Source organism: Panthera uncia (assembly GCF_023721935.1).
Source record: "Panthera uncia isolate 11264 chromosome E2 unlocalized genomic scaffold, Puncia_PCG_1.0 HiC_scaffold_19, whole genome shotgun sequence".
NCBI classification, from domain to species: Eukaryota; Metazoa; Chordata; class Mammalia; order Carnivora; family Felidae; genus Panthera; species Panthera uncia.
Window position 1 is genome coordinate 17,311,187 of NW_026057588.1, and position 27,556 is coordinate 17,338,742.

The 27,556-nt window shown below is 42.9% G+C and overlaps 1 protein-coding gene and 1 long non-coding RNA gene across 5 annotated transcripts; one reads left to right on the forward strand and one right to left on the reverse strand.

Moving 5' to 3' along the window:
* Positions 1-2,163: 2,163 nt before the first annotated feature.
* Positions 2,164-14,565, forward strand: LOC125915308 (uncharacterized). 3 transcript variants are annotated; one of them, XR_007455622.1, is made up of 4 exons: positions 2,164-2,418; positions 6,246-6,374; positions 12,942-14,023; positions 14,479-14,565. It is a non-coding gene; the product is annotated as an uncharacterized LOC125915308 (long non-coding RNA). The 3 variants fall into 3 exon arrangements; XR_007455623.1 differs by lacking the exon at positions 6,246-6,374 and having other exon boundaries at positions 2,170-2,418; XR_007455621.1 differs by lacking the exon at positions 2,164-2,418 and having other exon boundaries at positions 6,042-6,374.
* Positions 14,566-15,168: 603 nt separating this feature from the next.
* On the reverse strand, positions 15,169-26,081 carry ZNF181 (zinc finger protein 181). 2 transcript variants are annotated; one of them, XM_049621037.1, is made up of 4 exons: positions 24,581-26,081; positions 19,867-19,987; positions 19,544-19,627; positions 15,169-18,343 (listed from the first exon to the last, which is right to left on the reverse strand). In XM_049621037.1, the coding sequence occupies exons 1-4, from the start codon at positions 24,587-24,589 to the stop codon at positions 16,866-16,868; spliced, it is 1,692 nt and encodes a 563-aa protein (XP_049476994.1). In that variant the 5' UTR covers positions 24,590-26,081; the 3' UTR covers positions 15,169-16,865. The 2 variants fall into 2 exon arrangements, with proteins under 2 accessions (XP_049476994.1, XP_049476993.1); XM_049621036.1 differs by having other exon boundaries at positions 19,544-19,630.
* Positions 26,082-27,556: the final 1,475 nt, after the last annotated feature.

The window sequence follows — 27,556 nt, forward strand, 5'->3', positions numbered from 1 at the left end:
AGTCTTCATTAGTTTACACATATCTTAGTAAATTACAAGAAAAAGGCAATCTTAGCAACGGCCAGCCCAGCGGATCTCCAGAGCCCTATAGACTCAGTTTCCTGGAGCCCCAACCTCACCCTCCCCTCCAGAGTGATGTAGGGAACAAAGGCAAGAAGGGAATGGCAGACAGTGTTGAATTTCCTTATAACCTGGGGCCCATTGACAAGTACTTGAGGCTGGCAGAGGAAACCATTTCTCCAGGGACTCCCTACCTACTTGATGTTAATGCTTTGCTAGAGGAAAAACAACCTTAGCTTGGCAACAGCAGGCCTGCAGTGATCTCTGAGTCTTTAGCATATGAAAGTCCTTGGAAACTTCCCTTTTGACTTTACCTCCCTCAAGTCCATGGGATATAACCAGCCTTTCTACACAATCCCACTGCAGCCCTTCCTGCCAACACGGGCCCGGTCCGGTCCTGTGCTTTAATAAAATCACCTTTTGCACCAAAGGTGTCTTCTAGAATTCTTCCTTGGCTGTCATCTCCGGACATGTGATGAGGTTTTGGAGTGTCCGGAGATGACACATATACCTGACCCATGGTCTGGAATTCATCTACCCTTACCACAGAGTATTCTTAGAAATGGAGGTTTCCCTTGGAATCCAGGAGTTCACCAGAAAGATGTGGTCTCCAAGGACTTAGAGGTGGATGGGATGCGCTCCAGCTCTGGTGTGGCCCCTCTCTCATCATCCTGCCACTGCCACTGCCACTTTTCATCCTCGTCCTCGCCCTTCCAGGTGTCTCTCAGGTCAGCCTCCTTTGGACGAGGGTCTGGGAGAGTGACTGGGACAGCAGAGCTTCATAGAAGTTCCTCTCCCCCGGTGGGGCAGGAGGGCTGGCCGAGGAGAGTATTTGCGCCCTTGGGGAAGGATCTTTATCCTTCCTGAGCGGCCAACACACTGGAGGTGCCAGCAGACACAGTGGCTTCTCTCTGGGAGTCCCGCCTGCAGAGTCCCCACAGAGCAGGGACCCCGAGGGGAGCCGCGGGGCCAGATACGGCCCCTGGGGGGGGGGGACCCAACAGCGAGGGGTGCAGGCCCAGGAGGCTGCAAGCATCCGAGGTGAGGGGCGGGGCAGGGGTGACCCAGGATCCATGGGGACACTGGGGGGCACCGGCGGGCGGGGGAGCTGCCTGCACAAGGTGGCACGAAGAGCTGTCCGCTTGCGGGCGAATCCCTGGACTCTGTAGAAAAGTCAGCGGGTGTCCTAGCTTGCGACCCGTCGGCGGCCAGCGCGCCCTTCGCCCCAGGCTCGCGAGGGCCACCGGGCCGGGTGACAGAGAACGGGCGCGAAGCGGGCCACGCACGGGCTCCAGAAAAGTCGACGAGGGCAAAGGGCGAGGCCAACGGTCTGGCCCCGCGGGACTCGCTAGCCTCTGGCCGCGCGCACCGGGCTGCAGTTGGAGGGACCAGGCGTCGCCTCGCTCGGTGGGACCGGCCACGACCGCGGCGTGGGCGCGCAACCGCCGCCTCAGCGCCCTGGGTCCTCCGCCCTTTCCCTTGGGTCCCCGAGGGCGGCAGCCGGGACCCTCCGATGGGGGACCGGGCTCAGCGGCGGGGCCAGCCGGGTTCGGCCGGATGCGGGGGACGTGGGGGAGCTGGCCCCGGGAGGGAGAGCCCCAGGTCGCCGGGCAGGCGGCAGCGGGGCCAGCGTCCAGGTGCTGAGCGACACGGGACGGAGCGGCCCCGGGCGCCAGAGCCCCCGGGCGCGACTCTCCAAGAGCCGCCGCAGAGGACAGCAGTTAGGCCGGCGCCCCGCCGCCGCGTGCGGATAGCCCAGGGCCCGGGACAGCCACCGGCAGATGCTTCACGGGGTGGCCCGGCATCCCGGAGCCGGCGGCGGCGCGGCCGCCCGGGGAAGCTGAGCCCGCGGCACCCGCGGCTGGGCCGCCGGGATCCTGAGGTGGCACCCAGGTGCCCCGACCTGCCCGCCCGCCGCCCCCACGTCAGCCGGTCCCGGAGGGCAGGGCCTCTTCACTTAGCTCTACGCATGTGGGCGAACGGTCTTCAAGGCCCAGAACTTGCCTCGGCTCGCCCAGGTGGTGGCGGCCCTGCCAGGGCTTGACCCGGGCTGCCTGGCGCTCCTGGAACCATCAGATCCTGGCGAGTCCTCGTCATGCACACGTCACGAATTACTTCGTGGTGTTCTGTTTCGATGGTCCTTAGGGCGCTCGGCGCCGGGGCACACGAGTGATGGATGAGCGCCCCGGAGGGCCAACTCGGGGACACTTGCAAGTGCGCCTTGGGCACACCGGGCCTCCGTCTCTCAGAAGATGAGGGCGGGGGCCACGCGTGGTCAGAACATCTCGGTGGCAGATTGCTCCCGGAACCGAGTCGCGCAGCAAACCCCGCGGCTGTCAGTGAGGCGTCTTCTCCCAGGTGCAGGGACAGGGGTGCACATGGGGGAGGGGGAGGGGCCGAGGGTCCCCTGCCCCGGGAACTCCTGCCCGGAAGGCACCGACATTTCTTAGAATCAGTCCATAGACCAGGCTTCGGAATCCTAGTCCAACTCGGCAGTTTACTCACGCTAACTTATCCAGGCGGCAAAGATGCTCTGTGTCTCCATCTATTCAGGGCTTTGGAATTTTCTCTCGGCAATATTTGGTACTAGGATAACAGTGAGGCCTGCGGGCTAGATTCCACACATGGCCTGTGTTTGTAAGACCCCAGAGCTAAGAACCGTGCTGGCAACTTTAGTTGTAACACCCCTGCACGCGCGCGCGCACGCGCACACACACACACACACACACACACACACACACACACACACAGGGAGAGAGACAGAGAGAGAGAGAGAAATATGTGACAGAGATCTGTGATCCACAAAGCTATAATATATATGTATTATCGGGCTTTTTTCGAGAAAGTTTGAAGCCACTGCTCTATGGTTTTGGGACTCTAGGTCTTACACAGCTTTTGCCAATTTGTTTGTAAGTACTCGATGGGGTTTGTGCATCAGTAGAGGTTAAATCTGGAGCTTGTACTGAGACTGCCAGATTGCCCATAGGGTGAGAGCTAGCAAATCTATCAGCGGGGAGGAGGGGGAGAGCATGTCTTAAAAAAGTTTTCAACTACTCTTTCTTCCTATAAATTTTCTGCCCCCTTCTCCCTTCTTCTGGGATTCCTATAATGTAAGTGTTATCATGTTTGATGGAGTCACTGAGTTCCCTAAGTCTATCCTCATTTTGCAGAATTCTTTTCTCTTTCTTTTATTCAGCTTACTTTCCATTACTCTGTCTTCCAGATCACTAATTCGTTCCTCAGCTTCTTCCATTCTGCTCTTCATTCCATCAGGTGTGTCTCTCATTTCATTTATTGTGTCCTTTATCTCTGCTTTGTTATTCCTTATCTCTGTGTTATGGGTCTCACTCATGTCTTCCACTCTTTTCTCAAGTCCAGTGAGTATCCTTATCTTTGGTTTAAATTCTCTATCAGGCATTTACTTATTCTGTTTTGCTTAGATCTCTGGCTATAGATAGCCATGTCTTATTCTTTCATTTGGGATAAATTTGTCTCCTCATTTTGCCTGCTTCTGTGTTTCTGTTCCTGTGTGTTAAGAAAGTCAGATAAAGGGGTACCAGGGTGGCTCGGTTGGTTAAGTGTCTGACATCGGCTCAGGTCATGATCTCGTGGTTTGTGAGTTCAAGCCTCTCATCAGGCTCTCTGCTCTCAGCACAGAGCCTGCTTCAGAACTTCTGTCTCCCTCTCTCTCTGCCCCTCCCCACCCCTTCTCTTTCAAAATTAAATAAACATTAAAAAAAAGAAAGCTAAAAAAATGTCAGCTGTGTCTTCTGCTCTTGAAAGTATGACTTTATGAAGAAGAGGTCCTGGAGTGCCCTACAGTGCAATGTCTCCTGTTCAGAACCTGGCACTTCAGGAGAGTATCCTACATGCGTTGCTTATGCCCTGCTGCTGTGTCTGAGTCAGTTTTCTCTTCGGTGCTGCTGTCTACACTGACTTTGCCTGTTGTGGGCTGTGCTTGTTCTCTGTGGTGTTAGTGGGACCCAGTCAGGCCACCTCTTGGGGGTAGTACCTGCCTAGGAACTTGGGAGCAAATTAGCTAAATTTGCACTGGGCCGCTAGTCCTATGCAGGATCTCCCTAATCACTGTGGTGGCTCGATGTGCCAGTCTGAGCATGGTGCACAACATTGGCTGGGGTGGGAAGCTAGGTGGAGTGCAGTGGTTGGGCCTGGCGTGGTGGCTGGATGCAGCATGTGGCAGCACCTGTGCACCTGGTGGCTCAGCACAGTGCACACTGGTGACAGGGTGCATGACTGGTCACAACCCACAAAGGTGGTCGGGGCACATGACTGGGTGGGCCATCTGATGGTTCCTGGTGGGGCGTGAGTTGTGGCTGGGCACAGAATGGGACACTTCCCTGGCATGTGTGATTGGGGAAAACATGGGGGTGGCTAGAGCAGACAACTGGGTGTGGCATGGTGGATGTGCACTTGAAGTCTGGGCAGGGTGCTCATGGCTTTAACAAATTTAAACCCCTGAGCCCAGGGCCTAGGCTAGCAAGCTTGGAATGGGCAAGTCTTCAGGAGAATTCATGGGTGTGGCACACTGCTAGTGGGTTAGGTAACAAGTTCTGTGCAGCCCTGCTCCCTGCAGGTGTCTCTGTGCTTATGCTAGGGGGACAGGGAGGAAAATGGCATGTGCCAGCTCCCTTGTTTTAGGAGAAGTCCCCCTAACACACTCCAAAATCAGTATGAACAGATCTGTCTCCTATTTGCCCCCAGCATTGTGCAAACTGTCATTTTTATGTTGTCTCTCCATGCAGGCTCATGTCCTTTTAAGGGCAGCAACCCAGTTATCACTCACCTTCCTGGCTCCCCCAATGCTGAGTTAGCTGACCTCCAAACCTCCAGGTTCCAAGTCCCACTGGTTTTACAAACTCACAGAATTCAGCCCTGGTTTTTATTGTTTTATTTTTTTATTTGAGAGAGAGAGAGAGTGCACACGCACACAAGTGGGGAAGGGCAGGAGGGGAGAGAGAGAGACAGAGAGAGAGACAGAGAGACAGAGAGAGAGAGAAATCTTAAGCAGGCTCCATGCTCAGCATGGAGTCCAACATAGGGCTCAATTCCACAACCCTGGGTTCATGACCTGAGCTAAAATAAAAAGTCAGATGCTCAACTGACTGATACACCCAGGCTCACCTCAGCCCCTCTGTTTTTTTAAAGCCAAATGCTATGGGGCTTAGTTTTCCCCCATGTGAGCTCCCTGGTGTGAGGGCCTGTTTCTCTGCCCTCTTTGCAAGTGCAGCTCCTTCCCTCCTTCAGGCAGCCTCCCTTCACCTTTCTGACCTTTCTAACCTTTGAGATACAGCTTCTTCCCTGTATTTAGTTGTGGAGTTTTCCTGCCCGTCTTTGGATCCAAGTTGAAAATGTGGGACAAGATGAGCTCAGCTTCCTCCTATTCCACCATTTTCCCAAGCTCCAGCCTTGGTGAAATTTTCTTGTGCTCCTTTGTTCTTTAGGTTTATAGTTTCCACCAATTTGGAAATATTTCAGTCATTATTTCTTCCAATGATTTTCTGTCCCTCTACTTCTCTTTCAGGGCCTTCAGTTATATATGTGTAGTAGTTCTTTTGAAGTTGTCTCACTGCTCATTGATAATTTTTTCTTTTTTAGTATTTTCTGTTTCATTTTGAATAGTTTCTACTGCTACATCTTCCATTTTCCTGATCTTTTCTTCTGCAATGTCCACTTTGCCCTTAGTGACATCATTTCATACCATAATTTATAGTTTTTATCTCTTTTACTTAGATTAGGGTCTTCCTTAAATCTTTCATGTCTCTACTTAACATGTTCAGTCTTCTTGATTCTTGGACATATGGAACACGTTTTTGTTTTTGTTTTTTTAGAGGAAGAGAGAGGGGGTGAGTGGGGAAGAGGGGCAGAGGGAGAGATAAAGAGAATCTCAAGCAGGCTCCACACTCAGCACTGACGCAGGACTTGATCCCACAACCTCAAGATCATGACCTGAGCCGAAATCAAGAATCAGACACTCGACTGAGCCACCCAGACACCCCTACATTTTTCTGTTTTAATGTCTTCCACTTTGCCATTCTGTGCTTATTTCGAATGATTTGTTTTTCTCCTCAGTTGGGTTATATTTTGTTTCTGTGTATCACCACTTATTTTTTATTAGATTTCAGACATGATCTGTGAATATGTTTGTATTTCTGTAAATATTCCAGTGGGAAGACTGGCATCCTTGCAAAAATTACATAAACAAATGTAAACTGACAACTCTGGAAGTACCTTTGAAAGGTGGGTCCTCAGAAGGGCCATGAAGATCTCTCTCTATTCTCTGCATTTATGCACCTGTAAGTCTGTCTTCTAGTATGTCTCCTGGTGGCTCAGGTGATTGCTGATTAGCATTTATGTTTTAGTAAAAGGAAACCTTTTCAAATGTATAGCATTTGTATAGTCATGAGTAATCTATTCATACTCCTTCTATTTGCACTGAGTGTATGTGTATCTGATATATGGAAGTGTAACTAAATGGCTTAGAGGACCAAACTCTGCTCTGTCTCCAACCAGGTTATTTCTTGGGAGTCCACCTTCAGCCTAGAGGGGTAGGTTGAGTCTCCCCAGACAGTATGTGAACAAACAAACAAACAAACAACTAGTATGAATCAGTTTCCACTGTGGAGAATCTGGGTAATTTTAAAATAGCTCTGGGCCTTTGCTCCTGTGGAAAAACTAGAAGACCCTCCTATAGAGGCTGGAAGTCTGCAAGAGGGCCTTCTAGAGGTGGTCCATTCTTCAGTATACCATAGCCATACCCAGCATTTTTTCCCCTTATTAATGACCCAGTCTGTCCCTGGGGCATGAAGAGGGTTCTCTTTTATTTCTAGATTCTCCATTGCTCTTGGGATGAAATCCCAACCCCTAATATATCACGAAAAATACTTTAAGCTCCAACCCCTCCCCTCTCTACCTTGATGAATGCTGTCCCAACCACCCCAAACTATATCTTCCCAACAGACCTTCTTTCCCTCCCTAAATCCCAGTCTGTCCAGCTATCAGGCTTTTGTTCAGGTGTTTCTCTCTGCCAGGAACAATGTTCTGATAATTTGCATTTACCCCAGGTTTCAAAGTGATGCTAATGTTGCAGGTCCAGGGACCATACTATAAACTACTGATTCATTCAATTATTACCAGAATTCACATATTCTCTGCACATTTCCCACGTCTATGTCTTAGGCCTTATTTCAATGCCTCAATTCTCCCAAGATTTACAATGAGGAAATGGGTTTGTATGTTCCGTATCAATTCCAAAATTTAAATAATTACATAATTAGCAACCTAAGGTCATCAACAATGGTTGCACACTTCGTTATTTTCGTGCATAAGTACTGACTATCAATGAGAAATCCTGTATGAGACTATTATTCCTACAAAAATAATGTTTAAAGGAGAAATAAAACTCCAAATAATGTGTTTACATGTTAGAACCTGCCACCCTTCCAAAAATCAGGTTCTTCTCAGTGTGATTGGTGAGTACTTACAGACTTCTGTATTTTCTTGACATGTTCCATTCCAGTCTTATTGTGTAATTTCCATTAACTTGTCTACTAATGAATTCCCTCAGAGATAAGTTAGCTCAGTTCCAAAAGAGGCAAAAGCTAGCAGGTACGGTTTGTGGCACTCTGAAAATTACCATGAAATATATATTATCTTATAGAAGATTTGGATCATTTGCTTAAGTTTTTCCCTTTTACCTTACTTCTGTTGGAATCAAGACAAAGCACTGAACTTCCCAAGAACAAGAAGGCTATGTTATTATGCATTGAGGTTTTTTTTCTTTTTATTGTAGGATATATACCATTTTAGTCACTTTTAAATTTGCAACTTATTAGCATGAAGTACATTCACAGTGCTGTGCATCCATCAGCACTATCCACTTCCAGAACTTTTTCATCATCCCAAACAGTAACTGTTCAATTAAACAACAACTTCCCCTTCCACACTGCCCTGAGCGGCTGGTAACCTCTATATCTCTATGAATTTCCCTACTCTAGGTACCTCATATAAATGGAATCATACAATATTTGTCCTTTTGTGTATGGTTTATCTCACTTAGCATGTTTCCAAAGTTCATAAATATTGTAGCACGCATCAGAAATCTATTCCTTCTAAAGCTGAATAATATTTCATTGCATGTATATGCCACAATTTGTCTATCAGTTCATGTGTTGTGGATATCTAGATTGTTTTTCATCCTTTTCACCTAATGTAAATAATGCTGTCACCATACATGTTGGTGATCAATTATCTGTTTAAGTCCCTGCTTTCAATGCTTTAGAGTATATATCTAGAAGTGAAACTGCTGAAATATATGGTCGTTCTATATTTAACCTCTTCAGGAATCACAACAGTGTTTTCCACAAGGGCCATACCATTTTACATTCCCATAAGCATTGCACAAAGGATTCCATTTTCCCCACAATGTCACTAACACTTATTTTCCCTGTTTAAAATATTCCTCATAGTCATCCTGGCAGTGATATCTCATTGTGGTTTTGGTTTGCATTTCCCTAATGACTAATTATATTGACCATTTTTCATGTGTTTATTAGCCATTTATAGATCTTCTTTGGAGAAATGTTTGTTGCTAGTCTTTTCAGTATGTTTGCATCGTATTTGTAAGGGATACTGGTCTGTAGTTTTCCTTTCTTACTTCCTTTCTCTTTTTCCTTTTCTTTTCTCTTTCTTCTTTCTTTCTTCTTTCCCTTCTTTCCCTCCCTCCCTCCTTCCCTTCCCTTCTTTCTGTCTTATAGTATCTTTGTCTGATTTTGGTATCAGGACAATTCTGGCATCATAAAACGAGTTAGGAAATGTTGCCTGCTCTTCAACTTTTTCAGAGTGTCCCTCCCCTTAAAAGGTCTTGGCATCTTGTTGAAAATTAATTGACCATACATGTGAGGGTTTATTTCTGGGCTTTCTATTCTATTGCACTGGTCTGTATGTCTGTCCTTATGTCACTGCCATACTGCTGTAATTAATGTAGCACTGTAATAAATTGTGAAGTTGGGTAACTTTATTCTTTATTCTTCTTAGGATTGTTTTGGCTATTTGGGGCCCTTTATAATTCTGTATGAATTTGGGGATTGACTTTACCTTTTCTAAAAAAAAAAAAAAAAAAGGGCAGCTGGAATTTTAATAGCATTGAATCTGTGTGTCTCTTTGGGTAGTATTAACATCTTAACAATGTTAAGTCTTTCTGGGTTTTTCTGAACATGAGATATCTTTCCATTTATTTGGGTCATCTTTGATTTTGTCCAGCATTTTTGTTTTGTTTTGAGCATACAAATCTTTCACCTTGATTAGACTTACTACCAAATATTTTCCTCTTGTAGGTACTATTATAAATGGAAGGACTTTCCTAATTTCCTTTTTGTATCATTCATTGCTGTTCCATGGATATACCATTGACTTGGGGTATTGATTTTTCCTTGCAACTTTGCTGAATTCATCTATTAGCCTTATTAGTTTTGGGGAATTCTTTTGTGAATCCTTTCTATATACGGGATCATTTCAACTGCAAAAAGATAGTTTTACAACTTCCTTTCCATTTTGGGTACCTTTTATTTCCTTTTCTTGCCTTATAGCTCTGAGATAAAACTCTGAGAACAATGATGAATAGTAACTGTGAAAGCAGGTCTACTTGTCTTTTTCTGACCTTAGAGGAAAAGCTTTCAGTCTTTCACCACTGAAGATGATTTTAGCTGTGGGTTTTACACATAGCCTTCATCATGTTGAGGAGTTTTCCCTCTATTCCTAGTTTTCTGAGCATTTTTATCATGAAGGTTATTGAGTTTTGTCAAATGCCTTTTCTGCATAAAGTGAGATGATCATGTGAGTTTTCTCCTTCATTTTATTAATGGAATGGATTACATTGGTTGATTTTCTTCTCACTCTTGCATTACTGGGGTAAATTGTACTTGGTCATGGTGAATAAATCTTTTAATATACTGGTGGATTCTATTTGCTAATATTTTGTTGAGGATTTTTGCATCTATATCCACAAAGAATACTGCTCTGTAATTTTCTTTTCATGTGATTTCTTTATCTGGCTTTGGTATGAGAACAATGTTCTCATAGAGAATTTTTTTCCTCTAATTGTTTAGAAGCTTGAGAAGAATGACTGGTGTTAAATCTTCATTAAATATTTGGTAGAATTCACTTGTACAGCCATTTGGTACAGGACTTTTCTTTGTTGGGAGGTTTCTGATTACTGACTCAATCTCTTTACTTTTTATAGAGTAAATCTGTTTTTTTTTTTAACTTTTATAAAGCAGATCTGTTGAAATATTCTATTTCCTCGAGTTAGTTTAGGTAATCTTTGTGTTTCAAGGAATTTGACCACTTCTTGATTATATAATTTGTTGGTGCACCAATATTACACTGTATGTTAACTGGAATCTAAATAAAAATTTAAAGAAAGAAAATAATTTGTTGGTGTACAGTTGTTCTTAATATTGTCTTATAATCCTTTTTACCTCTGTAAGGTTGGTAGCAAGATCTCCATTTTCATTTCTGGTTATTTGTGTTTTCTTTTTTTGTGTCAGTCTAGGTAACGTTCTGTCAATTCTGTTGATTTTTTTCAGAGCCAACTTTTGGTTTCACTGATTTTCTCTGTTTTTCTATTTGGTTTATCTCAACTTTGTCTTTTATTATTTCCTTCTTCCGTAGCTTTTTGGTGTAAAGTTAGGTTATGGATTCCCAGATCTTTTCTCATATAGGCAATTTATGTTACAAATTTCCCTCCTAGCAATGCTTTTGCTATACGACATTAATTTTGGTATGCTGTGTTTTCATTAGTCTTTAAGTATTTTCTGATTTAATTTGTGATCTATTCGTTGACCCATTGGTTGTTTTCTTAGTCCATTCAGGCTACTATAACAAGATAGCAGAGATTGGATAGCTTGTAAGCAGGATAAACCTATTTTTCACAGTTCTTGAGGGTGGAAGTCAGAGATCAAGGTGCCAGCATTGTCAGGTTTTCAGGTTGCAGGATTTGTTTTGTATCCTCACAGGCAGAAGGAACAAGAGAGTTCTGTGGGATCTCTTTTCTAAAAGCACCCATCCCATTCATGAGGGTTCTACCATTATGACCTAAGCATCTCTCAGAAGCCCCACCTTTTAATACCAACACATCAGACAGTAGGACTTCAACATAGGAACTTGGGGGAAGACACATTGAGGCCATAACAGTTATTTATGAGTGTATAGTTTAATTTTTGCTTATTTGTGAATTGTCCACTTTTCCTTAATTTCTAACTTCCTCCTGTTATGATCAACAAAGTTACTTTATATATGTTAAAGCTATTGATATTTGTTTTATGGGCTAATATATAAATCCATCATGAAAAATATGCCATGTGCAATTGAGAAGAATGTGTATGGTGCAGTTTTGAGGTGGAATGTTATTTGTCTGTTAGGTGTAGTTGGCTTGTTGAGTTGTTTATGTCCTTTATTCCTTTATCTTTTGTGTGGTGATCTACCCATTATTTAAAGTGGAGTACTGAAGTCTCCAACTATTAATACAACAGTCTATTTCTCCCTTCAATTCTGTCAACTTTGCCTCACATATTTTTATGGGCCTGTTATTAGATGTGCAAACGCTTATAATTGGTATATATTTTTCCTGTGTTGAACATTTTAGTAATATACAGTGATCCTGTCACTTGAAATCTTTTAGATTTAAAGTCTATTTTGTCTGATATTAATATAGGCACCAGAGCTCTGTTTTGGGTACTCTTTGCATAAAAGAGCTTTTCCCACTCTTTTAACATATTTGTGTCTTTGGGCCCACTGTGACTCACTTGTAGACAGCATCTGGTTGGAACATTTTTCTAATCCATTCTGTCAATCTCTTATTGGAGAACTTAATCTATTTACATTAAAAGTAATTACTGGAGAGCAAGAACTTCTGCCTTTTTGCTCTTGGTTTTCTATATGACCGACAGCATTTTTATCCCTCATTTCCTCAATTAGTGCCTGAGCAAGCCTGGGTGACAACTGAAGTGAACTTTGCAAGGTGAACAGTAGTCACTCTGACAGATGAGCGTGGTAAAAAGGGGGATAAGAAGGGCATTCTAGGCTGAAGGAACAGCATGCTAAAGGGAATATTTTTTTGTTCAAAAAGGCAGGAGAGGACCTGTGTGGTTGCAAAAGAAACCTTAATCTTCTGAGACACAGTACCGTCATGAGGCAGTTGCATGGTCTCGGGGGGGGGGGGTGTTCAAATTTAGCCTACGTTTGAGATGTGTGACTCTGGGAAACTTACTAGAGCTGTCGAATCTCAGGTTGCTGACAATGCCATGGAGATGATTATGACACTCACCTCATAGTCAGTGGGAGGATTAATAAAAGTAAGAAAAACACACCAAGCAACTCACATGTACCAGGCACTCCACTGTTTGCTTTAGGAGTATTTTCTCTTCAATTCTCAAAAACACCTGGTAAAATAGGAATTAATCTTGGTTTGATGTAGAAATCAAGGCTTGAGAAATGAAAGGACTTCCCCGAGGTTATACAGGCACACCTCATTTTCTTGCACTTCACTTTACTGTGGTTTGCGGATATTGCATTGTTTACAAACTGATGAAGATTGGTGGCAATCCTGCATCAAACAAATGTCAACATCATTTTTCAAACAGCATTTGCCTTTTCATGTCTCTGTCACATTTTGGTAATTCCCACAATATTTTTTTTCTTTATTATTATATTTGTTATGGTGATCTGTGATCAGTGATCTTTGATGTTACAGTCGTCATGGTTTTGGGGTGCCAGAAACTGCACACATATAAGACCATGAACTTAACCAATAGTGCGTTCTGACTGCTCCACTAACCACCTGCTCATCTCTGTCTGGTCCTTAGGCCTCCCTGTTCCCTGAGACACAATATTGAAATTAGGCCAACAGATAACCCTACAATGGCCTCTACGTGTTCAAGTGAAAGGAAGAGTTACACATCTGTCACTTGAAATCAAAAGCTATGATTAAGCTTAGTGAGGAAGGTGGTCAAAAGCCAAGTTAGGCTGAAAGCAGCTAGGCCTCTTGCACCAAACAGCCAAGTTGTAAATGCAAAGGAAAATTTCTTGAAGAAAATTAAAAGTGCTACTCCAGTGAACACACAAATGTGTGAACAGAAGTCACAATATTCCCATAAACCAAAGCCTGATCCAGAGTGCAAACTCTTCAGTTCTTGGTAGGCTGGGAGAGGCGAGGAAGCTACAGAGAGGAAATGGGGCTAACGGAGGTGGATTCGTGCAGTTTAAGAAGCCATCTCTGTACAAGTACAAAGTGAAGTAGTAAGTGCTGATGTGGAAGCTGCAGCAAGTTGTCCAGAAGATGTGGCTAAAATCATTACTGAAGGTGGCTACACTAAGCAAAAGATCTTCAATGGAAAAAGATGTCATCTAGGACTTTCATAGCTAGAGAAAAGTCAATGCCTGGCTTCAGTTTCAAAGGACAAGCTGACTCTTATTAAGGGCAAATGTAGCTGATGACTTTAAGCAGAAACCAGTGTTCATTTACCATTCTGAAAATCCTAGGACCCTTAAGGATTATGCTAAATCTGCTCTGCCTGTGCTCTATAAATGGAACATCAAAGCCTGATGACAGCACATCTGTTTACAACATGGTTTACTGAGTATTTTAGGTCCACAGTACTGCTCAAAGAAAGAAAAGAAAAAAGATCATTTTCAAAACATTACTGTTTAATTGACAATGTCTCCCTTATTCTGCCTTTTCTCCAAAACCATCTTTAGGGCACCATTCTTCCTTCCTGCAGCCCAGGTGGATTTTCGTCTCATCTTCTCTTATCTGGTGCTCTTTGTGTCTCCTTGGGAGTATACGGGGTAATAAACATATTCCCTCTGGAAATGGCTCAAATGTGAAAGGTGGATGTGTTGGAAGGAAATGGGAGTGTCTTATAAGGACCCCGCGAAAAGTGAAACGGTAAGTAGGTAAGAGTGATGAAATTAAGAGCTAATATTCACTGAATGCTTTTGAGGTACAAGACACTGCAAACATTTTATACAAATTAACTCATTTATCTTCATAAAATCCTGTGAGGTATTACTATCACCATTTATAGATGCTGAAGTAATTTGTCCAAGATCATATAAAGCCAGTATACATGCAACTTGGGTTTATAGTCGGGTGACATGACTTCTGGGCATAGTCTTCACACACATGCACGCATACACTTTTGAGCTCTTGAAAGGTATAGAGTGTGTTTTATTTACCTGGCTCACAGATGCTCAAGAAATGGTTAACAGAAATGATGGAGTAGGATTCTCCATCAGTGACACTGTAACATCATGATCTTAGCCCAATCTGCAGCAAGGTAATACACTCTCACCACTTTAAGTCCTCACTGTCTTGATTTAACCCTGGCTTGCTTTTCCTAGTTCAGTATCACTGTGAAGAGAGGGGCCAAGATGGCAGAACAGCATGAAGTTTTTTTGTGTGTCTCTCGTCCCTGAAATGCAGCCAGATCAACATTAAACTATCTTGCTAGAAAACCGGTATGAGGATTAACAACAATCTGCACAACCTGAACCACAGTATCACTGTGAAGGCACTTTAAACCAAGAATTGTAAAACGTTATCATGTGCATGCTTATGCTTTTTAATTGTATGTGTTTAATTCATTCAAAGTTTGAATATTTGGATGAATCCTCTCATAACAAAATAACAAGGTAACATCAAACTACATGTAGTGAAAGCAAATAAAATCTAGGATTAAAGTACTACTTCAACTGTGTGGTACCAGTGCTTGAAACAGGAGGAAGGACAAAGAATGGGAGAAACAGAACACTTGCCATTATCCCACAACTGTATATAGTGGCCAATCTATCCATAATTATAACAGTTCTTAATCCTTGACACCATGCTGTGCTTAAGTCTCTCAAAGATCCTTCAACATTCCTTAGAATTTCACAATCTCTTAAATAAAACTAAATCAAAGGAAAGATAAATGTCTGCTTTTTAAAAACTCACCATCCCATTCCAAATCTACTATCTCTATTGAGAATTGCTATGGAATGTGCCTTCATCTCTTGGCTTTGTTAGGGTTGCACATATACTAGAGTATTTTGTCTAAAGTTGGAAACCCTATCACTCATTCCACATCACAATTACATGTGATATAATACTCCTTTTTAAAATAATTTCTTTCTTATGACACGAAACACCATAGAGAGCATAACCTGAAATATAAGCTATATAAGTGTCGTTTACTCCCAAGTGTCCAGACAGTCCTAATCCAATCCAGACAGGATTCTGTACTATCCTTCTAGTCACAAGATAGGAAACCATGAGACAAGTAAGACTATTCCATTTATCTAAAACTTAAGACTACTTGAAGCCAGCCCCTTTACAAACCATAATTATCTGTCAAGGTTCAGTGTAGAAAATAAAATGCCTCTCAAGCATTTCAAGAAGGCACATATTACAAGTAGCTGTTTTCAAACTTGGTAGGCAGGCTGGAGGAAGGGTAATGGGGACAGCTCTGTACTATTAATTTCAATGTAAACTCCCATAACTATGATCCAGGATGGAGAAATGACTGTTGCTGTTATCAGCCATGCTCCCAGCAGGGATACCTTAAAGCCACAAAGCATGAAACTAGACTCTGGATCATGGGAGTCCAGATAGAGTTAACATGACAGAACAGGCCTGTGTGCTTTGCCTAGAACGACTCCCAGAGTGTATGTGCCCACACACAGGTAATTAGTACTCATCCTTTAAGATTCAGATTGAAAAGCACATCCACCATTAAGCCTGCTCTGATCTTTCATAGTTTGTTGTTTCTTGGCTATGTTCTCGCTGCACTGGTAAAAATTAAAATGTGTGAATTAAGCCAACTGGAAATGGACTGTGAATTATCTTCACGAAAATAAGGATATTCTCAGCACAGAGATCAAGCCATTTTTCTCTAGCTTAGCTAGTCTCCCGCTAAAGCACACAGTAAGGCTTAATGCTTCAAGAGGAAAGTAAAAAACTGCAAGAAATATCAGTGTCACAGTGAAAGAGTTCATTATATACAAACTGATTTTATTAGAGACCAAAAACTTTATTCACACCACCTTTTACTTCTTTTGCAGCTTTAATTTTTAACTTTAAAACATTTCCTGGATCCACTGGGTGACTAAATTATCTTCACATGCCCATTAGCTAAAGAAACTTCTATGCAGGACTCGAGTAAAATTGTTTGCTATTGCTATAAGAAATGCATATTCATTTATAATCTACTCATTTGCTCTCCTGTAGAACTGCTTACAAATAACATCATTGTAAAGAAAGATTTACACATAACTCCTACGTCTTTCAGGCTGTTCTAGCATTAATCTTGTGAGGTCTAGCAAGATAACGCAATGAACAGTTTGCTACATTTCTCATACAAGCTTTCTCTCCAGTGTGAACTGAGACAGAATAAGGGATACACTTTCACTGAAGGACTTCCCACAATTTTTATATTCATATTGCTTCTCTCCTGTGTGTTCAATAAGAGATTCATATTGCCTAATGTCTTTCCCATATGCTACATATATAGGGTTTTTCTCCTGTGGTACTTACTTCTGTCAATTAAGGGATTAACAGTGGCTAATGGCTTTCCCGTATTTATTGCCTTTATGAAGGCAATAAACATTCTCTACAGTGTGAACTGTGATAGACAGTAAGGCTTGTTTTACTGCTAAAGACCTTCCCACATTCATTACATTCAAAAGACTTTTCTCCAGTATAAATTTTCAGGAAGGATCTATGGCTAAGTGTATTATGACAAATATCGCATTCATACAGTTTCTCGCTTATATGGTTTTTCACACGTAGAAAGGTTCATGTGGCCTAAAGGCTTTTCCACACTTATTGCACTACTGGGTTTCTCTCCATTATGGATTTTCTGATGGGCAGTAAGATTTGAACCTTTGCTAAAAGCCTTCCCACACTCATTACATTTATATGGCTTTTCTCCAGTATGAATTCTCTGATGTACAGTAAGGTTTGAACTACAGCTGAAGGTCTTCCCACATTTAATACATTCATAGGGCTTCTCTCCAGTGTGAATTCTGTGATGTTGAAGCAGGGATGACCTATGACTGAACGCTTTCCCACATATACTGCATTCATAAGGTTTCAATCTAGTGTGATTTCTTAAATGCATGTTCAGTGATTCTGGCTGGTTGAAGGATTTCCTGCATTTCTGACATTCAAAAGGTTTTTCTTCATTATGAATACTCTGATGCTGAATAAGAAATGACAAGCTGCTAAAGACTTTCAGACATTTGTTGCATTCGAACTGTTTCTCTACAGTGTGAATTCTCTGATGTCGGGTAAGGTGTGAGCTACAGCAAAAGGCTTTTCCACATTCACTACATTCATAAGGTTTCTCTCCAGTGTGAATCTTCTGATGGTGAATGAGAGACGACCTATGAATGAAGGCCTTCTCACATATTCGACACTCATAGAGTTTTTCTTGAGTATGAATTCTCAGATGTTCGATGAGATGTGAAACACGACTGAACGACTTTCCACAGTTCATACATTCATACGGTTTCTCCCCAGTGTGAGTACTCTGATGATTAGTAAGTGATGACACGTGGCTGAAGGCCTTCCCACATTCAATACATTTGTAAGGTTTCTCTCCACTGTGACTTATCTGATGTCGAGTTAGGGATGAGCCATGGCTAAACGTCTTCCCACATTCATGACATTCGTATGGTTTCTCTCCGGTATGAATTCTCCAATGGCGATTAAGGACGGATTGCTTGCCAAAGGCTTTCCCACATTCATTGCATGTATAGACTTTCTCTCTATTATAAGAATGGTTAAGGGTAAGAGATTTGCTCTGGCTGAAGGCTGCCACACTTTCTTTAGAATTCAAAAGTTTCTTTCCACCATTGATACCGTCATTTTTTATAACAGGTTTTTTTGGTAAGCTCTTCTTAAATATATCATGTTTATGTGATTTCCCTTCAGCAGAAATTCTTTGTGGTTCAGAAAGAATAGACTTTAAATGGAGGATGCTTCTAAATTTGTGAATACTTTCCCCAGTGGGACTTTCTCTAAAGGTGAGGGTCACAGGTCTGAAATGTTCTACCTGATTTTCATGCTTCCCCTCCAACGCCTCTATAAATTCCCAGTCCTTGTTAAAATTTGAAAATTCATGATTTTGTTTTGTAATTCTTTCTATTATGACCATTTGGGGTGAATCTTCATCATAAATATCCTCCTTCATTAATAATTCCTTGTTTTCCCATCTTGATTCCCAATCTGAAATATATCAAGAAAGCAAAACACTGCTTTTTTCTGTACTTCTTAAAAAGAAACTTCTATGGAAGGATTAGAGAACTAGAGGAAAAATAGAGCACATCTTTATCCCCAGAAAGCACATAACTGACAATTCTCATGTATTCAATCATTTCTGAACAAAGTTCAAATGGAGCAGAAAACAGAGACAGCTCAGAGAGACGGGAACAGAGAGTAATAAGGAAAATGAGTTAAATACAGGCAAACAGTCTGTGGGAAAAAAGTGAAACTGTAAGGAAAAAAAAACGCACAAGGTATTCTGGATTCCAAGCCAACGTTCTATTCTGTACCTACATTTATGTGAAAGACCACATTTTGGTCTCACAGCTTTGGTTCTCCAACCTTCAATTATTCTCAATTTACTGTCAGTTAGTATGCTTAAAATGTACAATTTATTTTCTTAAGTTTATTTATTTATTTTGAGACAGGGGAGGGGCAGAGAGAGGGAAACCGAGAATCCCAAGCAGGCTCGATGCTGAGTCCGGAGTCCAACATGGGGCTTGATCCCATAAACCATGAGATCATGCATGACCTTAGCCAAAATCAAGAGCTGGATGCCCAACCGACTGAGCCACCCCATCTCCCCAAAATGCACAATTTACAGTACTGCATTACACAGTTAACAACGAACAAAATAAATATTCTTTATCGTTCTAAAAGATTTAGGCTTTGTTTGTGTAGGATCTGTGTAAAATCGTATCATTTATTGGACATTAGAAAACATTGTTCCTAGAAACTTTTTTATACATTCTTTACTTCCTCTATCACTCATGTCCACATTTGACCCTCGAAGCTCAGCCTTAGGGGAAAACTCATTTGCCATCTCACTGACAGCCTTTCTTTGCCTAAAACCATTGGTATAGTTTTCCTTAAGTGGACTTAAAGAGAATAATTTGCTTTATTTTGTTGCAAATAAAATAACAATCTGAATTATAATGATGGCAAAACCTCCATTTTTTTTTAGATAACATAAGTAATGCAGAAAGATAATAACCCGGGGTGGAGGAATGGCTGTTTTGAAATCTAAGGATCCCTCATATGTTACATTTGGGATCTCTGAAGAGAGTACCCCTAAAATATGCAAAAATGCCTCCATACTTTCCACAAGCATGTTTAACAAAGACTTCTTTTGCCTGATTCTCCACGACTCATCTGGAAACATACCTTTTGACAGTTTCTTCTCCACCATCCAAGGTTCTTTTCCATCCTCCAATAAACTGATCACATACGGCTTAGGTATGGAAAGACCTGCTTACAGGAAAAATACAGAACCTGTTTAAACTGTGGTCCTCATGAAGGAGAGGCCATCATCATAAAAGGAACGAAAGGAAGTTTCACTGAAATGGGAAGATAAGCTTCAGGCAGGGCACAAAAGAACTCTACACATCCTTGGGAACTGAAACAAAATTTCAGCCATTTACTCAGGAGGATCTCCAGTAATTGACAGAAAGTCTCCCCCACTGGGGTAGAGAGGGAGCTGTGCTTACCTAGAGAAACCAGGTTCTCATAATTCTGGACCATCACATCCTTGTATAAATCCCTCTGAGCAGAATCTAGCCATCCCCACTCTTCATGAGAGAAGTCTATGGCCACATCACTAAATGTCACCTGAAAGAGCAAACATATTTAGGCTCAGTCATAGCCAGGGCCACTTCTGTCACTGACTAAGGAACAAAATTACCCTGGTTGTAGAAGAAAGGGAACAAGATTCAGTAGTTATAGCAATGATCAGGGATCTAAGTTACATAGTAATTGGATAATTATGTGTTTGGCATTGTTTTACAATAAGGGTAAGAGAAATATGAGAGCTTTTGCTTCAGGAGAGTTTGTTCTGCCAAAGGGAAGAAAATTCTAAAATTTTTAAAATCAGCATTCAACATGTGACAGCATACAGTCAAGTACTTAGTTGTATTTTTTTTATAGCTTACATGACAGGTAAATAAAAAATGATGATCCAATAAGGTTCAAAAGAATGATCCAGTATGTTCAGAAAAAAGACATCTTTATATTAAAGAAAGATACATATGTAACTAGTTTATAAACAAAAACCATTTATGGTATATAATTAAACCTTGTATTGATGATCTGAAATTTAAAAAAATTGAGACCCATGGGCAAGAAAACTAAAGAACAGTTTCATGCCATAGGCAGTCCTTGAATTGGACCTTAAAGTACAGGCAAAGAGGGGCGCCTGGGTGGCTCAGTCGGTTAAACATCCGACTTCGGCTCAGATCATGATTTCAGGGTTTGTGGGCTCCAGCCCCACGTCAGGCTCTGTGCTGACAGCTCAGAGCCTGGAGCCTGCTTTGGATTCTGTGTCTCCCTCTCTCTCTGTTTCTCCCCAACTTGTGCACTCTCTCTCTCTCAAAAATAAACACTAAAATTAAAAAAAAAAAAAAAAAAAAACATTGAAAAGTACAGGCAAAGAATCAGAGAACACATTTCAAGGAAAATATTCTAAGAAAATAGTACCCATTCATGATATTATTTAAAATAGCAAACCTTTAGAAAAAGCTTAAATGTTCAGTAACAGCTTACTCATTAGTCAAACTATAATATGTGCAAAATATGTATACATTTAAAATGGCATTATTATCATCTTTCATTGATGATGTGGACATTGTTTGGCTATGATACATTTTTCACTCCAAGTGGCTGATTCAATATTCTATTATTTTATTTGGATATTCGGCCTGTATATTCATTAGTGATACTGGTCTTTGGTTTTATTTATTTAAGTGTATTTATTTACTTTTAAAAAATTTTTGTTAACATTTCTTCACTTTTTGAGAGACAGAGACAGAGTGTGAACAGGACAGGGGGCAGAGAGTGAGGCAGACACAGAATCAGAAGCAGGCTCCAGGCTCCGAGCTGTCAGCACAGAGCCCAACGCAGGGCTTGAACTCACGAACCGTGAGATCATGACCCGAGCTGAAGTCACAGTTCAAGTACATTGGTCTATTGACCAATGTCAATAGACACTTCAGGCTGGATAATCGTGGTGGGAGCTGTCCTATGCATTGCAGAGTGTTTAGTTAGTAGCACCCTTAGCCTCTACCCATTCCGCTGCACCCCAGGGCTGTGACAACCAAAAATGTTTCCTCCAGACATTATCAAATGTCCCCTATGGGTAGGGCTAAAGGAGACAAAATCACCCCTGTTGGAGAACCACCACTTTAGAAAATTTTCACAGTTCCTTGAAAGATTCTTAGCCCTATGTACCTGTGCTCAAGATGTTCTCTCAGTCTGGTATAACTTCACTATCTCTGCCTCCCTGGTACCCTGGGTCACCAAAACCAGTTCCAGCCTTGCCTCCTCAGGGATGCTTCAACTCTTCCTGCCCCTTCAGTTGCCTGGGCAGCCTGGGATATTCATTCATCTTTGTCCCCAGAAGAACTTAGGATCTTTATTCCAGCACCTATCTTAATTTCTTATGCTTTCTTACTTTTCTACCAGCCCTGTACTGGCTCAAAACAGTAGCCACTAGCCACATTTGGCTATGTACGTTTAAATTAATAAAAATTAAAAATTAAACTTTAAAATTTAGTTCCTGAGTCACTTTAGTCACAGTTCAAGTACTCAATAGTCACATAGGGCCGGTGGCTCCATATTGGACGGTACACAAAAAGAACATTTCCACCACAGTTCTCTTAGGGGGTGCCTGGGTGGCTCAGTCAGTTAAGTGTCCAATTCTTGATTCTGGCTCTGGTCATGACCTCATGGTTCACAAGTTCGAGGCCCACATCAGGCTCCACGCTGACAGTGAGGAGCCTGCTTGGGATTCCCTCTCTCTCCTCTCTCTGCCCTTCCTGTGCTCTAAATAAGTAAAACAAATGAAAGGAAGGAAGGAAGGAAGGAAGGAAGGAAGGAAGGAAGGAAGGAAGGAAGGAAGGAAAAGAAAAGAAAGAAAGAAAGAGAAAGAAAGAAAAGAAATAAAAGACAAAAAAGAAAAAAGAAAAGAAAAGTTCTCTTAGTATTGCACTAGATTACGAAGTCCTACATGTCACGGGATAGGACGCTCAAACCTATGTAAGATTCTTCCCAACAGATATTTCACAAGTGTTTACAAAATGTATCAATGAATGATGTTGGCAACTAGTTCACTTTAGCTTTTACTTAAAAAGTTTTTTCCCTAGTTATCTAATAATATTCCCAAGAAACCAGACTCTGCCCAACGTGTACATATGCCACTAACACTATGCCAGGCTTCACCTTCCACCTGATGATCCTACCCTTTTTTTTCAAGGATCCTAACCGTTTGTTTCAAAGTTCATTCACTCAACAACGATTTACCAATGTTCCGTGTAAAGCTGTTCATGTGACTTGTTTCGCATTTCTGCCCAGAGCCACACATACAAATCATGGGGGCTTAGTCAGCTTGTATGCTGTATCTGGCCTCAAGATCAAAACTGGCCCTTCTGTTCCTGACGCCAAGAGGGATTAATGTGCCTCATGTTCCTCCTTGAGCCAAATCAGGCTGGCCTCCTAGAATGGATCAGGAAGGGAAAAGGAATATACAGATGCCAGGCTCCTGGGTGAGATACGGTAAGAGAAACAAAAACAGCTTGCTCAGCACTGCACTTGGGCAAACTTAATGACTAACCATAAATCACACAAGGGTAGTATATGTATATATTGCCCTGGCAGGATAGCTACTCGGAAGTCTCACCTGAGGGGAGGATGCTCCTTCCAGGACCCTTGGGACTCCAACTGGGCTGGTCACTGCAGGGTTCCCCGAGCCAGAAGGTCAGATGTTTTAAGTACCTGATTTGCTGTATTAAGCCTTCTCTGTTCTTCTCTATACTTCTCTCCCTCTTTATGTTTACTATAATTGTTTAATTCCTTATATTCCCATTCCCTTATAATTAATAAAGTCTTCCTCCATGAAAACAAAAGTGCGGCTATGGTGAAAACTTATTATTTTGAACAACCAAGCATCAGTTTTGTGTCAGATGCCACACTGGGTCCTGAAAACAGTCAAGACAGGGGGAAAAAAATCCCTCCTAGAGGGAGGAGACCAACAACGAGCATATGCACTTACTAAATAGCGTGTTATCTAGTGAGTGATAACCACTTTGGAAAACAACAAAGCAGTGAGGAGGAGTAGAAGTGATTGTTAGAAAAGTTGACTGCAGGTGTTAGGAGAAGCTTTCCTGAGAAAGTAACCACTGAGCAAAGCTATGAAGGGGGTAAGAATCAAGCTTCTACATATCTGGGGAAAGAATATTCCAAGCAGATGGTACAGCAATTTCCAAGGCCTGGAAGCCGTAGCCAGTGTGGCTAGAGCTCACGGGAACAAGGAGACAGAGTAGTAAGATGAGATCAGAGGAATAAAAGCGTAATTGCACAAAGCATTTTGGTTTCTTTCTTTCTTTCTTTCTCTTTCTTTCTTTCTCTCTCTTTCTCTCTCTCTCTCTCTCTCTCTCTTTCTTTCTTTCAAGAGAACAAATGCAAGAAGCCAGCAGGGGAGGCACAGAGAGAGAAGGAAAGAGAGACTCTTAAGTTCTTAGGTTTCAACAAGGATCCCGATGCAGGGCTCGATCTAACGAATGTGAGATCATGACCTGAGCCGAAATCAAGAGTTGGACACTTAACCAACGGAGCCACCCAGGCGCCCCTGCACAAAGCGTTTTAAGTCACTATAGAACTCTGACTTGAGTTAGGGTCACTGAAGAGTTTTAAGCTGAGGAATGACAGGATGGTGGTGGCGGTGGTGGTGATGGTGATGTTGCAACCACTGGTGAGATTCTGTAGATATCCGGGATGTATTTCAGATTCAACTAGGGCGTCTGAATGTGTTACAAGAGAAAGGAAAGAATCAAAGAGGACTCCAAACATCTCTTGACTTGAACAACTGAAAGGACTGGCATACCATTAACTGAGACCACATGATACTGCTTTGACAACTGTAAAGCATATCTAAAATTCTAAACATGAATTCTGAATTGTAATTAAAATTTTTTTTTTTTGCTCAAGATTCTACAGAGGCTTCAAGCAGAAAAATGGCAGAAGAGGAGCACTGAGAGTAGACAGTACTTTGGGAGTTCTTCTGTGGGCTCCATCCTTTGCTATAATGAAAGGAATCATAGATCCGGTCCCTAAATGGACTTCGTTAGGTAGGAACTGGCAAGAGAAGCAAAGCAAACACTCAAGAGTTCTGCTAAGGTGTTTCAGGAAGATCCGGGGACCTTACCGACTTACCTGGAACATGGCTTTGCAATTTCCAATAGTCAACACAGTCCTCTTTTCAGGCTCTTGTCTTAAAGAATAGTGTCCTGAGAAGGCAGATCAACACAAAAAAGAAGCCATGAAAAATGAGGCTTATCTTGCAGCTCTGTAACACACTTGCAAGGAAAAGTACACTGGGAATCACTTTCTAAGACTCCATTCTTCCCCTGAACTAGCAGAGTGTTCCTTAGCACGAGGTAATCATTCACCAGGCGCCAACGGTGTGTAAATCTACTATATATGTGTGTGTGTGTATATTTATGTGTGTATATATATATATACACACATAAATATACATTTATTTTATACACACACACAAGAGACAGGCTCACAGAACAACAGCAATCATGTGAAGAGCTCGTTCAATCTTCACAACTATGCATGGTGGACATTCACATTATTCCATATTTCTCTTCTAAAGGGTGAGAAAACTGAAACTAAGCGATACTGAACCCATCTGTTGAAGGCTGCACACGTGAAAAGCGTCAGTTTCATGACCGGACTGGCTAAACACCACTGCGGATGGGGTTTTCTTTCAGTGCGTACCCTGCACACTCACTCGCCCATTTCCTTGTCACAACTCTAGGCGGTAAGCGATACCCCTTTTACAGAGAGGTCCAGGAGGCTAAGGCCCAGGCGGTGCTCCCCCCGCGGGGTAGACTAGGCACCAGCGTGCCCGGCGCCCCGCCGCCCTGCTGGGACTCACAGTTGCCTGAGTTCCGGCGGGCCCTCCCTGGCCCCGAGGCCCGGGCCGGGCGGACCAGAGCCCGCACCTCCGCGGACCAGGGCCGCCGCCGTCACGAGAACCGCACTATCCCTGGAAAATTCGGCCGCCTTCCCGACACTACCGCGGGGTGGACGGAGGACGGAGCCCACACCAGCTCGGCATTTCCCAGACGCCTCCGCGTCAGGGAAGTTACCGGCGCTTCGTACGTCCCCCCGTAAAACCACACTTCCCAGAAGGCTGCGCGGCCGTGCGAGCTCCGGGCGCCCGGCGAGAAAAACGGCCGCGCTGTCTGAGGAACGCCCCGGCGGATGGCTCTCGTCGCAGAGCTGCTCCACCGGGACGCGCACGCGAAGTATCCAGGGGACAAGAGGATCGCCCTCTGCTTGCTTCTTAAGTACAATGGCGCCCGAACCACGAAACTACACTTCCCAGAAAATTAGGCGGCCGCGAAAGGTCTTCCGGGTCGCCGGTCTGCTCACGCGTACGTCCTCCTGCCGGGACGTGGGCCGCCCTTGCTTGGTGCCGGCGGAGAGCTGGCCTCTGCCAGCGGAAGGTCTCCTCTCGTACAAAAGCCTGGGCCACTGTGGTCAGCACGTGAGGGTCTTGAGTGTTCGGCGTCCGCTTGCCCAGTCCTGTCGTTCCCTAAAATGCCCTGTGTCCGGGCTTTCATGGCAACAGTTGTCAGCGCACAGACGCCACTTCCCGGAAATGTGTGCGGTCGCGTCGCGGCTGTGACACTGACTGCCGCCGTCACGTGTACAGGTCCTCGAAGGACTCAGAAATGACAGGCTCGAGTGAACGCTTTGAGGAAAAAGACCTTCACTCCTCCGATAACGGGCAGAGCCTCCCCCACCTCTGTCTCCAGAAGCGCTGACCTCGCCCCGCCCACCCAAACGCGCGCCACCTGCAGTTGTCCGCAGGCCAAAGCAGCCTACTGCGGGTGTATCTGTGGGTTTATCCTTTACTTTCTTTTAATTTGTAATTGTTGATTTCAGTTGTACTTATTTTTAAATGATAAATTGTGTGGCTATGAATTTTCTTGTGTATTTCAAGTACTTATGTGTATCAGATTCATCAGTGTGCCTCCACCTCGGTGTGTATCTTGTGGGTGTGGTGCTTAATTCCTATAGCAAGAGTAGTTTGCAAAAACACTGTGACACCACCTAGATTCTTCTTAAGGCTTACAATGTGTAAGAGGAAAAGATTTGCCAATGCAAAATATATTCCCATCCACGTCTTTATTATACAATGACAAATTGTATTCCAAAATTGTACCAATTTGCACTCCCAGCATGGTTGATAGTTATTTTGGTTGCCAGCTATTACTGCCAGCACTTGATTTTGTGAAATTTTCAAATTTTGCCAGTCTGCTAAGTGTGAAATTGTGGCTCAATGTGGTCTAAATTTGCATATCTTTTATCGTTAATAAGGTTGAGAATCTTTTCATGTGTCTGTTGGCTTTAATATTTCCTTCTCTGAGAATTGCACATCTCTGGGTCATTGTTCTTTTAGAGCAAAAGCCTTTTCGATATTAAAATACATACCCTACGACCCAGCAATTGCACTACTAGGGATCTATCCAAGGGATACAGGTGTGCTATTTCGAAGGGGCACATGCACTCCAATGTTTATAGCAGTCCTATCGACAATAGCCAGAGTGTGGAAAGAGCCTAAATGACCATTGACAGATGAATGGATAAAGAAGATGGTGTGTGTGTATGTGTGTGTGTGTGTGTGTGTGTGTGTGCGCGCGCGCTCACACCCAGCTGAGCCATCCAGGTGCCCCAGACAAGTTCTGGACAAGTTCAGACAAGTTCTGGGATTACTACCAGTCTGCAAACACTTTAAACTACATTTAGATATAACAGTTCCTGCTTGGTCCATCCAGTAAATTTTACATACGGATTCTGCATTGTTGCTGCTTTTTCTCATAACCTTCCTGAGAGAATTATGAAGTCTTCCCATTATAAGCCTTCAGATATTTGGCACATAAATTAAGTTCACGGTGGGGTGAGGGGAGTGGCTAACCATAAAAGACTAGATGGGGCTGGGGCAGAGGTGAGAAGTTTTTTTTTTTTTTAACTTTTTTTTTTTTAACATTTATTTATTTTTGAGACAGAGAGAGACAGAGCATGAACGGGGGAGGGTCAGAGAGAGGGACACACAGAATCTGAAACAGGTTCCAGGCTTCGAGCTGTCAGCACAGAGCCCGAAGCGGGGCT